Source organism: Platalea leucorodia (assembly GCF_965183815.1).
Source record: "Platalea leucorodia genome assembly, chromosome: 2".
NCBI lineage: Eukaryota > Metazoa > Chordata > Aves > Pelecaniformes > Threskiornithidae > Platalea > Platalea leucorodia.
In genome coordinates this window covers 2,398,092-2,412,322 of record NC_138824.1, presented here as the reverse complement: position 1 = coordinate 2,412,322, position 14,231 = coordinate 2,398,092, and the positions used below count along the sequence as shown (strand labels likewise).

Below are 14,231 nucleotides of genomic sequence, written 5' to 3'. Positions count from 1 at the left end.
AGCATGAGAGCCTTGCCACAGATGTTTAAGGAACTTGGTGACCCAAGGGATGCATTTCTACTGACTTTATTCTCACGCCTAAGCAGTCCCAGCTGCATTCCAAAACACAGCTACCTGAAGCCCGTTAGGACGCCCAAATACAGCCCCAGGTCCTTCTATGTTGAGCCACATATGTAGAAATAAATTTAATTTTGTTTCTTCACGTTAGGTTTAAGTGCACATTACTCATGGATTTCCCTAGTGTTGAAAAGACTTTTGAAATGCAAATGAACACATTTTTTTCTATGGTAATATATACATGATAGAGTGGAGGTAAGAGGACCCCTGAAACTTCAGTTTGAACAGAAGGACGCTGTGTAGGATAGAGGTAGGTCTGTAAGTCATTTGCGGTAAAGTAGAAGCTGTAAGTTCAGATTTATACGGGAATAACAAAACGTATCAATGAACCAGAAAGTCTGAGGAGCTGCTAACCTGGCAGTTTGAGTGTACCATGCCAAGAAAGGATAAGATGAAAACGGCAGGTTGCCCGGAGAGACAACAGGACAAAAATACTTCCTGGGTGCTCGCAGCAGCTCCTCTTTTCATGCAGTGGGGAAGCTGCCACAAATGAAATTTGTAAACAGAAGTTTTGCTAACCTACCCGTTGACTGTGGATGATGTTTTTGTGCTCACGGGCTACCCGGGTAGCCCATTTCCGAGCCTCCTTGTTGAGGCTGTGCTCTTCAGTCGTTCCAGTTTCCGATTCCAGTTGTCGACTCTGGAACAGAAAACAACAAGAGAATGAGTCATGACATAGACCTCTCTAGATACGATGATACTTAGTTATAGGATAACCTTATATTACGTTTATCAGCCTGGGATCTTGTTTCATACAAAACAAGAAAGATTCAACAAAACCAACTCTCTTCCTTATGAACTTTGTGATGGTACCGTGTTGTGGAAAGCCAACTACGAAAGCAAATCAAAGTTCAAAAGAAGTCACAACTCACTGTCTCGGGAAAATCAGCAGGACACTGAATACCAGACACAGTTCTACTGCAATGAAAGACATTCACGATGAATAAAACTGAGACACTATTTCAACCATACTTTATATCAAAGAGACGAAGAATAACTAGCCAAGGAAGTCAACCAATTTCTAAAATAAACATGCATTATAGGAAGCAAAGATGAAAGGTTAACTGTGATCCAATTGGCCATTTAGGCTCATTCTTTGTAATTCGTGATCAAATCATAATGCCATCAAATATTTTACAACAGCACAGCCATTTCTGCTCAAAAGAAAAAATTGTCTACAAAACAGTAACTCAAATTTCAAATAATATTTTTTGATATTGTTTCATCTTATGCTTGCATTTATTGTGTCAGTAACCAAAAAAATAATTTCTCCCACGCAAGAAATGCCAACTAAAGCAAGACAAAGTAGTTCTCTATTGTCCACAGATTGAACAGAACCCATTTGAAACTCTGAAGACAGACTTCCCAGCATTTAGCTACAGAAATCATTCCCAATCTTTCTATAATTTCCATTACTGCTACAGCAACTACTCTCTGCATTTACATATATATCTCAGTGTTTAGGATGCAAATCAGTCGCTATCTTTTCACTAAAGTAGGTTTCCTGATATTCCTTCTCTCTTTGTGGGTATTCTGTACAGATTTACTGCGCCTATACTGTGTAAGGATAAGTAACTTAATAATGATTAAGTTGCAGAGAGTCGAACAAAGGGCCACGAAGATGATGAAGAGGCTGGAGCACCTATGAAGAAAGGCTGAGAGAGCTGGGACTGTTCAGCCTGGAGAAGAGAAGGGTCAGAGGGATCTCACCAATGTAGATACACATGGATGTGAAGGGAAGGTGCAAAGAGGACGGAGCCAGGCTCTTCCCAGGGTGCCCAGTGCCAGGACCAGAGGTACAGAAGGTTCCCTCTGAACATTGGGAAACACCTTTTCCACTGGCACAGCTTGTCCAGAGAGGCTGTGGAGTCTCCAGCCTTGCAGATACTCAAATGCCACCTGGGCATGGTCCTGGGCAACTGACTCTGGACCAGATGACCTCCCGAGGTCCCTTCCAATCTCAACCAGTCTGTGATTCTATGATTTTTTTTTTCTGAGCCAGTCTCATACTCAGTAAAATTAGCTGTGAGAAGACATTATATTCACCCCACCTTCCCGGGGTGTGCTCCTGGCACAACAGAAGGGATTCTTACAGCATACATTTCCGTGGTTTCTCCACTTTAAGTTAATCAATGCTCCAAAGGGGATCCTGAAGAACAACTCCTCTTCCTGGATGACTTGCTGACTCACGCACGTCTCACTACCGAGACAGCCGCTGCAATCCAGAGCCACCCTGCGCTCCTTTGTATCACAAGTCCTCTCTGGGCTGATATAATCTTGCACAACCTTTGAGATCAACTGAAAAAAATCCCCTTATGAACTCAAGAAGAGAGAGCATGCTTAGGGCTGCTCAAAACAAATCGAGGCTGTGTATGCACGCGTTAAAGAAATGACCGTTCCATGAATTTCTCTCTCTCTCAACTCTATGACAAAAGACATGGATCTTCTCCATCGGGTGTGGTTTGAAACTAGAGGAGGTCCCACAAGTATGCAAAAGTTGTTTAGGAAGGAGAAATTCAAGGTTAGCCAGCAGGACAAGGGTAAGAGAGCAGAAAGACAAGGAGTTCTTTTCAGGCTAGATGAGAAGCTGATGCAGAAGAAGAGATGGTGTTATCAGGTATTTCAGCAGGCAAAGTGGTACGATTTGTGTCAAGGAAGGAAGACAATTTTAATACCAGCATTTGGTATAGACTGGAGTAAAATCAAGAGAGACTGGGAAGCAAACCAAAGTGATTTTGAAAGCAAGATTTTTATGCCTTTAGATTACACTGCCCTCATGGGAGAGGCAATAATACTAACTTATGCTAACATACTATCAGAGGATTTAATTGAAAATGAGGCAAAAATTGGTTCAGCTTGTTATTTTGTTAAGCTAAGCTCCTTTTCATCGGAATTGAATCTGGCCTTTATTCTTACTCATCTTCTTATTACGAGAGAGCTGGGGGTCGTGGATTCAAGGGGTTGTGAAGGAGATGATTTCCAACAGTAGAGGCAAGCGAGGGAAAGGAAGACAACCCCTGCAGGCACACACGCACACGCTCCCACCACAGGGCTCTGAAATGTATCTTCAGGCTTCTGGGCCGCTTTCTGCCTCTATTTCAAGAAGATGTAACTCAGCCAAGAAGCTTGCAGTGCTTCACCTTGTCCCTACAGAATGCCTTAAGGCATACTAGACGTAGTATAGACTTAAGGCATACTCATAGACATCAAAAGAGGGGCAGAGGGGAGGTAGGACCCCTGTGTTGCTCACAGTGACCAAAAAAATACCCAAGAGGCTTTTACAATCCAGTGTAAGATGTCAAGATACTTTAGCTCAGAGCCAGAAACAAACATAGAATCACAGAATCCTTAAGGTTGGAAAAGACCCTTCAGATCATCGAGTCCAACCGTTAACCCAGCACTGCCAAGGCCACCACTAAACCATGGCCCCAAGCCCCACATCTCCCCGGCTTTTAAATCCCCCCAGGGATGGGGACTCAGCCCCTGCCCTGGGCAGCCTGGGCCAGGCCCTGACAGCCCTTTCGGGGAAGAAGTTTTTCCCCATACCCAACCCAACCCTGCCCTGGCGCAGCTTGAGGCCGTTCCCTCTCGTCCCATCGCTTGTTCCTGGGGAGCAGAGACCGACCCCCCCGGCTCCAGCCTCCTTTCAGGCCGTTGCAGAGAGCGAGGAGGGCTCCCCTCAGCCTCCTCTTCTCCAGGCTGAGCCCCCCCAGCCCCCCCAGCTGCTCCTCCCCAGCCTTGTGCTCCAGCCCCTGCCCCAGCCTCGCTGCCCTGCTCTGGCCACGCTCCAGCCCCTCCATGGCCGCCTTGGGGTGCGGGGCCCAGCGCTGAGCACAGCATTCGAGGGGCGGCCTCACCAGTGCCCAGCGCAGGGGCACCATCCCTGCCCTGCTCCTGCTGGCCACACCAGTCCTGATACAAGCCAGGGTGCCATTTAATTACCTTCATTAAGCTACTCCACTAGGTCATGGCAAAACATAAAGAGGACAAACACACGGACTCATTTAGGCATCCAATCCTTAAGATAATATTTGACCTCAGTTTTTTCCCGGCTTATTGGAGTAAGCATTTTTGTACAGCTTCTTCCACAGCTTCCAGCTGAGTCTTAACACCTGCAAATCTGAGCAGAATCATTTGATATTGCCTCTCCCCTACAAAACACCTCACAAGGAATTTTCAGTGTTCCCGTCGGTCTTGCTCCTACTCAGCATCTCATTTTCATTAACAAAGACGACAGACTTCTTTTCAGTCGCTTGATAACCTTCTGCATTATCCCAAGTGTGATTTTGGTTTTTAATCTATTTATCGGAAATACTTGACCAGAAAAATGAATACAAACTTTGTGGCTACTCCTGAGGGCATACTAAAAAAGAAATGAATTGTTATTGGATCAGAGTGGCTATACTAGTTATTCATAAAGCAGTATGGTATCCAAGCAGACCTCACCCTTGCTTAAAGGTCTAAAAATAAACAACATAAAAATGGGGTAATAAAAAGAGTTGGGGAGAAACCTAGAGCTGTGGTCTGTGTGGATACCAAAAATATAGGCAAAGGCAGGAGACAAGACCTAGAGGCAAAATTTAGACTCCTGGGGAAGAAGCTGACAACAGGGACTCCTAAGCCGCACGAGACCAGGGAGAGCAGTGGAGATGCACGGTCTGACTACTCGGCCGAGAAGACAGCGCAAGGAGAAAGGTTTCAAACCCACCAGGACCTGGAAGGTTTCCTGAATAAACGGAGCCGGTATCACAGGCAGGGACTTCACCTGACCTGTGAAAAACCAAGCTGCTGGCACTTAAGAAGGCTGTGAAGGCGTTTAGCAGCAGAGGAGCAGCAGCAAGCTGACTGGCATGGAAGGGTATATGCTTCAGGAGGACTTCAAGGGTGACTGGAGCAGTCTGTATCCTCAGGTAAGGACAGGCCAGAGGGGTGTATCAAGTAAGAAAGAAAAACCCTTTGCCGTTTAAGCAGGTAGGAAGAAAGGAGCTAAACCAGAGATTTATCTGCTATAGGCATAAAAATCAAAAGTGTAGGGAACTGAAGTGTCCGGTCCAAACCTGATTTACTAAATTAAGCTCTTGCTTAAGTGTTTTCAGGACTGGAACTTGGTGGTGGCAAGACATCCAATGACTCAGTTTAACCTCTTGCAAAAAAGAGGGAAACCAAAACCACTTACCATGGCCAAGGAATGAAAAGAAGAGCCAAAAAACCTGAGCTAAACATAGATGGACATTCTGCTGTTCTCTCAGGGTTTGGATTACAGTGAAAGCAGTGTTTAGTGCTAAAAATTCAATCAGTAAACCAACAGAAAGTACTAGATGACTCCAACCAGCTAAAGAGCTTAGAGGCTAGCAATGCTGTTTCTTAAATTAACAAATGCATTTAGTCTGTAGACACATGTCGCTTCTCCATTTTTGTCTGAAATGTTGTTGCAGGTGCAGAATTGCCTTCTGACAGGGACTGCATTCTCTTATTTACACAGTTATATCTGGATGCAGATGGCACACGTACAGTTTTAAGAGCAGAAAAGTTGGCTCTCAAGCCTAAAAGCTCCTTATTTTTGTAGCTGAAGACTAAAAAAGTTCGCTTCAACAAAGGAAAAAAGTAGTAAACATCTACTGCATGCAAATCACCAACACAAAACACACCTAAAATCATAGCCGTTTCTTTTAAAGAGCTGAAAAGAAGAGGTTACCATGCCAGTGCTGAAAAGCAAGCTCAACCTTATGATCAACACTTCTGGGGAGGAGGACGGGATATGCATGACATTCTTCACACAACTGACAGCTAAACACAGCAGTTGTAGGAAAATCGTGAGTCAAGTTTGGTGCTCAGTTTAGTCTATTATTGTAGAACTAATTTAATTTTAGTTTGGCCAAGAGGGAGCTAGGACTGACTTGCATTTCAGTACATTTTCAGTGTTATAAACAGGACTCCCCCCGTCTTTAAAAATAAAGATTATTCACATACAGGGTGGTTTTTTTTCTGATCAGAAGAATAAAAAAGGAGCTATGTCCACTATTAATAGGTTACACAAACCTCTGTACATATGGTATGATAAAGCATAAAACAAACCACCCGACCATTGCTGCATTGTGTAACCACATTCTGCTTTTTAATCTAATAAATTAACATCTCTTCTTGCACCGGTGAGTGCTGGGGGGGCAGAAGGATTAGGAACATCCTACCAGGCAGGGAGTAAAGAAAATAATTACATTTAAACTTATCACAAGAAAGATGGTTCTGGGATATCTGAACAGAGAAAGGGGATCCGGGGACTTTTTGACACCATCTGGGCTGAAAAATAGTCCTACCACCATCGCGTGGGTTTTTACTCAATATTTTATTTAGTAAATTAGAATTTTTTTTCTATACCAAAATATTTAAATCCCAACAAATATTGAAGCTATTGTCTGGCATCTGCTGTAACCGTAACTCTCCTCACTAAAAGCACCCACGAAAGGAACAGTGGTACTGCCATATGTATGAAATAATTTATCCAGTTGGTTTTTAGGGGGTTGCTTATTTTTAAATTCTGGTTCAATCATTATTTTGGGGGCTCACAACTAACCTCCAAATGGCCATTAGCTAGAAATCTCCTCTGAAACACACTGTGCACCCAGACTGTGGCAGCAGCTGATGCCAGACCTGTTAGGATAGGGTTACTCTAAAGGTGGTAGCTCTGTTTTTTCCCAGCTCTGTTTTTTTTTTTTTTATTTTGAAAGACTAGAATGTTAAAAGTACTGTTTTTTGTTAAATGTCAGCGATTAATACAACTTTGCTGTTCCTAGTGCCTGATGTTTTTGTATTAAGCACTTCTGTTATATAGCAGAAATTAAAAGCCACAAATATTTTTTTTATTTTAATCTTATTTATTTTTACAAGTATTTAATCTTCTCACTGAAATTAATTTTGATATTAGAGTGCAGTATATTTTTGTTGGTGTATTTCCATTCTCACCCTCATAATTATTCTTATTTGCCTCAGCTATCGCAGCAGCTGCATTCACATCCAACTTTTCCAAAAATCTATAGTGCATTCTATTACAACTAGAAATATAGAAAAATTGCTCTCGTTAGGCAACCAAAGGAAAAAAAGAGTACTTTTTGAATCAACTTTGACACAGAGAAGTTCATTTCATGGGTATTTTCCATGCAATATAAACAAAGATCTATTTGTTAAGTGGCCACTTCTTTAGAGCAGGACTTCTCCTCTCTAGTCTCACCGTTAGAAATTATTCAGAGCTTTCCTTAAACGGTGTTTCCTGACTGTAAAAAAAAGATTGCTAGCAGCATTCTCTCGAAATTCAAATAAAATCAATTAGGTAGTGAGCCAATTTTAGCTCATTATACTTAAGTCAGAAATGATGTCAAAATTCAACCCTGGATAAGACAGCCAGTAACGCTAGGGTGTGGACTTTCCCCTTCCTTCCAATTAAACGCTCAATATCAACCTCAAATACCAGTATTATGTCTCAGACCTTATTGTAACCATGACTGAGGTGGGGGGATTAAGTAAAATCGGTTTTAGTCATGGTGGCCACACACACTCCCACTTGCCCACGTTTCCTTCTCTGAACGCCTGTCCTTCTCCTCGGCAGTAACTCCTAATGCTTTAGACTTTGACAAAATTCAATCATAACTTTTTTTGGCGCATTTAGCTTCAGAAAAGTAAGAGTTAAAAACAATCACTTTGTTCTGGTATTAAAGAACAGACTACTCTAAATACAGAAAAAGTAGCGTATTCTTGTTTAGTTTGGGCTTACTTACCCAAGTTGTTATTTTTTACTAGCAGTTTATATTTAATGAACATTTTTGTGTTTAAGTATTTATATCAAACTTCAAATATTTATATTCAATAATTATAAAAATAGAATATAACGTTATTTAGAAAACTAAGGAATTTTAAAATATTTAAACATATTGAATACTAAATAAGTTTTAAATACATTTTAAATATTTAAATAAATTCAAGAGTAAATGCTGAAATGTGTAAATACCTCTGCCTCTGTACGCATGCACAGAATCCTGCTAAAAGTAAAGTCTGACAAAGTAGAGCCCTCACTCCCATTTACACAGTAATTTCTGTCTACTTCCAAACCCCTGAGCGCTTGCGGAGCTGAGCAGACGTGCCTCGCCACAACCAAGAATGATGTCCTTTGGTAAGTATGGCCTATACAACTTATATTATACAGCTTAACATAAACTGCTCAGAAATTCAAGACATTGTTCTGCGTACGATAGTGAAATTCCTCCCTATTCTCACAATCTATCCATAAACTTGTACATCCAAGTACCGAGGGGCGAAACTCCAGAACTTTCCACTGATCTTACCGAGATGTTGTTTTTCTGCAAATTACAGTGAGAAAAATCTATTTTTGTCGTGTCGATAAGCTGTCATACAAATAAGATTTGGCTACATTTTTACTTACGTGCTCAAAGAAAACGACGGCATCAGTAATGTACAGGGGAGACTCACAGGCAACACGTACGTCAAAAACAGGAAAAAGACCTCAAAAGTGCAGCGTCAGCTTTTTGTTGCCGCCACCCTCCCGCACTACGGCCGTGCTTTTTGCCGCCTGGCCCATTTTCTCACGTGATAACAGGCGGTTCAAGGAAAAAGAACCTTTTCCAAACAGGAAAGAGAGAAAAGCTGGCTAATTTCCTTTATATTTTGCCCTGTCCTTATGGCTAGGGCTTATCTGCGAGGCACGGGGACGGTATGTTTTCAACGCAATAGATTTCTGCCGACTTAATAAATATCGTTTGCCTCGCGGGAGGATGTTTGGTGATTAAACTGTCACTGCACTGAAAACAGTAGCAGCCTCCGTGTAAGGTCAGCCTGTGCTGACTGGATTTTCTTGTGAGGCTAAAGGTATTTCAAAAGACATTTCTATTTTTTCCATCTTGCTGTTGGTAAAGGCCCAATCCATTCTGTGAATTCATTTATTGAAAGGATTAAAGCTGGTTGGGAATTTATCAACGATTTCTTACTGAATACTTTTAAAACAAACCATTGCCTTAAAGGAAAATTGTTTTAAAAAATTTTTAAAACTTCCTCTTTTAAAAAAATGAATTTATGTCAGTCAAAATTAACCAAGACACTGAAAAAATCTAAATAATTTAGTAACATGAACAAATGTGGGAAGTTAAGCTCCAAACAATTTTTTTAGATAATGGAAACCAGCTGATTGATGTAAAATGTTTTGTAGTGGGCTTCTCTTTGTGGACACTCGAGAGTCTACGTTTCAGCCAGTGTTAGTGTGATGTTGGGGAAACAAAAAATCCTGAAAATGGATGGAAAACCATTTCATAGTTACCCTTCTTAGCAGCAGTCTCTTTTGGAGGCTCTGACTGTGCACGTTGAGAGTATTTTGAAAGGAAATTGCGCCGTGGGCTTTGTACCCGACTCAAGGATTGCATGGCAATCCATTCTACGTTATTCTTCGGCAACAGCTCTCCCCTCATAAAACAAAATTTTGAGACGGACCAGGTAAAACCAGACTTTATGAAAGCATTCAGAGCTTTTCCTACAGCTGAGCTCCACATCCACATTGTTTATAACATTCTTCTTCCCTGCAATATTCACAATTTCATTCCAGTAATATTTAAATGCTCCAAACTTGGACCCAAGCCACAGCGTATCAGGTATTTAGTCTGAAGAGAGGCCATACTTTGTTCTTGGAAAAGGTTAATATTAAATATTTGATTAGATGTATTAATCACTCTACTTATATTTCTTTCAGTGTTAGTCTTCGGTGTGAAAATTATCATGCATAACCCACAAAAACGAAAAGCCAACTGATAAATCTCTGCAGATCATCTACAAAGAGAATACGTGGCAAAAGAATGCTTGATAATTGTTCTTCAATTAAATGCCGTTCGATTAATTAGAAAACATACAAGTTCTGACAAATTCAAAAGCCTGAGCAAAAGCCCTCATTCTCTTGTACTTATTGATTAAAGATGGTGAATGTGTAACCTGCGAGTGCCCAGGTAGGATCCTGGCAGCTGAGCATAAGTCTACGGATCATGAAGAAGCCTGCATAATTCATTTATTTTTGTGAAAACCGGTTGCAGCCTAAGCAGCTAGAAGCTCAAAAAATGCAGCGCAAGGAAGAACTGCGGTCCTTCCACAGCCCAAGGGGGTTAGCTGAGTAAAGGAGTCACTGCAGCTGAGGTACGGAGACAGCTTTAGGCAGGGACGACCCACTCGTTGCCTTCTAAAAAGCTCCTGAAGTTCAGCAGTACAGGCAGGGCGCATGTACTCTGTCAGACCACACAAGCGCCGTGGCAAAGAATCATGTAATTTTTAACGTTGAAGAGTTTAATAAGAGTGAATTACAGTGCTGTTTTACATGGGGATAGCCCTCTGGAAAAAGAACAAAATTAAATTAGTAATGGGACTGCATTTCATCAGTGCGTACTAATAGCCTCCAGTTGTTATACAAGCTTCCCCATTCACATTAGAGAAGTAACCAATTATACACATCACTATCTTGAGCTGTGAAATTTTAATTCATGCCCCCAAAAGATTAGAATATCAATTACTAATGTTGTGCAAGTGCAAAAGATAAGCGCGAAGCTGATCCCCACAAATAACAGAGTTAAATCGCTTTTTCCTTCTTTAACTTAAATCTCATCGTGGAAAAAGCTTTTTTTTTTTTTCATTTTATATATATATATATATTATGCATTCTGTTGCCACCTTTCCAGGGAGTGTAAATTCAGCATCCCGAGCCACATGCGTACCGATAACGACACAAACGCCAAAGGCTGATCGTAAATACTGTCATATACCTCTGCTATCGTCATTCTCATAGCACTGACAGGTGAGGGCTCAATATCCACCAGCTGAACTGCATTAAAACTCTAGGTGCGGAGATTGCACAAGGATGAAAACACACAGCAGCAAAGGTTAGAAAGGCAGGGCAAAAACAGTTAGAAAGATTCTGCTCACTGTATTAAGAACAACCAAAAACTTTACGTGAATAACTGGCTCTATACAAAGAAGGTGGGGGGAAAAAAATCAAAATCACAGGTTGTTAAAACAGAAAGACAAAGCAAACGGTGTTACAGATGTTAGTATGTCTGGAAAAATCCCTCTTGCGTATCTATTCACAGCGTTCTTGAATTTAATCACCTGAACTGGAGATCAAGGCATTTCTCTCCAAATCAGTTTAGTAATGAATTCAAGTAATAAAAAGCTGCACGAGGTTAACTTTTTTAAAGATCTAGACTTATTCTAAACTGTTATTTCTTAAAATAACGTTAATAATGTTGGTGGGACATCAGCAATCCACTGTTTTTAAAGTGCTCTTTGGAAATGTATTTGCATACTCTGATTTACTCAGCTTTAGTGTCATTAATGATTGCTTTGGAAGCAACATATGCACCGAAATAATATTTTCCGAGATTATTTTGCAATGCAATGTTTTAACAATATTCTTTCTAAAGCAATAACTTCTTGCATGTATGTATAAATATTCATTAAATAATTTAGAGCTATACGGACACTTTATTTGGCATAGCATCACACATGTTGCAGCCCAGTATTAGCGACTATTATGAGAACCTCAGCAGCACGATAAAAAGCTAACAGAACGTAGTAAGAATTAGGCTGAAAGCAGAGAAACACAGGACTGCTAGTCACAACCTGGAAATCAAAAAGATTCTGCTCTTCTGTGGATGACGTTGAGCCATTCTGATGCTTTTGTTATGATTACCCACCTACTGCAAGCAGAGCTGGCGGAATCAGGCCACTTTCCCTTGCTTTTCCAAAAATACAGCATGAGGTTAAGGCAGACTAGGATACCCGTGAGCACTATTCTCTTACCCATTTATAACAACGTTCGTAAAAATAGAGCAAGAACAAATAAATCAAGGAATTCAGCGGGGTTCTTACAGTGTCACTGTCACTTGGTTGGAACTGGAAAGGCTGCGGTTTGTGAAACACAGAGTTCTCCTGTAAAAACAGCTGGAGATTGTAATCCCGCACCACCTGAGAAAATAACAAATGCCACTTAGATCCGTTCTTTTGCAAACTTAAAAACATGCGACAGTAAAATTAGTACACTATTTCAAAGGGAGACAGAACCGGGAATGCAACAAAAGGCAATCCAGGACCTGATTCTGGGCCGTCCCCACGTTATTCAGAAGTGACCGGTAGGACACACACGGGACAGCAAAGAGCTAAAAAGTACCCACCATTAACCCACAAAAAATCCCACAAAGGCAAAACGAGGGGAAAAAAGCCAACTGTCGAGTATACAGTATGTGGTGTCACTACCAGAAATATTTTTCTCTCCTCTTGGGGATAATTTCTTGTACACAGTTCCTTCTTAAGCTGAAATGTCTTATTTTTACACAAAATTATTAGTTGCAGGAGCTGAAAAGACTATTTGGAATAATGCATACAAAATCAGTTGCAAAATTCATCTCTTCATATTAAATTGCTTTCAGAGAAAACTCTCATAGCTTGCATTTTGCTGAACCAAAACTAATTCAGCTACTAAATTTGTTTAATGATACATTTCAGATAGCACGATACGTATCCCTAAACAAATCTCTTATGTCACAATTTACACATATTTATGAAGAAAAAGTCAGTGATTGCAATATGAAAAAATAGCATCACTGGTTGAAGAACTCTAGAGAGTATTCACTGCTTCAATTGATGAAAACGCATAAATAGCAGCCTGAAATTATAAAAATCTACTACCAAACCGAGGATTTAAATGTACAGAAGCGTATAATAAAGATGGTATTTATCCAGAAATGGCAGCAGCATTGTGTATGACCGAGAATTCTGATTACGCCGTATATACAATGGTAAACACAACATCTTCTCTAATGCATCAAAATGTTGATGCTTGTGTTACCGAAATACTGAACTGTAAAAAATTAATCTTCAGTTAAAGAAAGTAAATAGTCCTCCAGGGCCAATAATGCACTCATTTAAAACAGTAAAGTACATAATTACTGCATCAATTTGAGCAGTTGAACGTAAACACATTCAAATGCGCAGAAAACATACAGAGAAGGCACACAGGGAGGGCGTATTAGGAATTGCCATAAACAGAAATTTGGAAAATACTACAGGAGGAATGAGCTGCAGCTTCAGAGGATGCTCAGCACCGGCCGCGCCATCGAGAGCATTCGTGTTAAACAGCTCCCGTCTTCACACCGTCCTGTAGACACGCGTGAACACTGCCCAAGGCACGCCGCTCCGTGCCACGCCAAACACGCGAAACTATTTTAAACCAACTTCAATTAGAAAAAAACCCCAAAGTGTCCACGGAGGGCATGAAAATATATACAGTTATTTTAATGCAATCAGCTTTCGCTGCAGACCTCCAACTCAAAAGCAACTCAGTTCTTCAAAGAACAAACCCCATCTTTAACAACAGCACTTTTAAGACATTTTCCCTCAAAGCAACGACAGTGACGAATGAGAACGACTGTTGTCATAACGTGAGACTTGGGAGAGTCCGCAAGTCCAGCAAACCAACACCCCGGAGCATTTTGCACCATGCAGTTGGCAATCGTTGAAAAGAAAATAAAAAGACTCCTAAGCAACGCAGTATTCTCAGGATTAAGCAGCAACTCCTCTGAACAGATTTCCTGTTATTCAGAAATTAAATCAATGTTCTCACGCAGTTTCTTTATGAAGTCAATGTCAGTTGACATGTTAAAACAGACTTGAAATAAAATGTTAAATATATACCATATGCAGAAAGAAAGCATAGTCAGAGACGTGCATAAATGAAATTATTTGCTCTAGGTTGGTGAAGCTTCTTACCAGAAACATCACAGAAATGTTATTCAAAACAGCGAATGGAATTTCAGAAAATGTTCCAAAGAAAATCAGATTTTTTCCAAAAGAGAAGTGCAAGAAGTCTTGAATAAGACTGTTCAAATGAAAAGGAAGTTAAATTGCATTTTCATATGCTCAGAGGGCAATATTTCCTGGGCATGCCAGAGGGATGACATGGGTCACCCAATCTAGCAGAAACAACAAACGGTGCTACGACAAACTGTGAAAACCCTTCATTTTGTACAGAAAACTTTGTTTTGAGATGTTTCCCTCAATCTGCATCAGCAGGAGGTGACCGG

General features: G+C 40.7%; 1 protein-coding gene across 1 annotated transcript in view; it reads right to left on the bottom strand.

Annotated features, from left to right (window-relative positions):
• The window catches only part of FCHSD2 (FCH and double SH3 domains 2), a 168,599-nt gene that overhangs the window by 29,348 nt on the left and 125,020 nt on the right, over positions 1–14,231 (bottom strand). Inside the window, exons 10-11 of the mRNA XM_082337653.1 lie at positions 12,022–12,117; positions 641–757 (exon numbers count right to left, since the gene is read on the bottom strand). Coding sequence (XP_082193779.1) covers positions 641–757; positions 12,022–12,117 — 213 coding nt within the window. The remainder of the gene's footprint in view (positions 1–640; positions 758–12,021; positions 12,118–14,231) is intronic.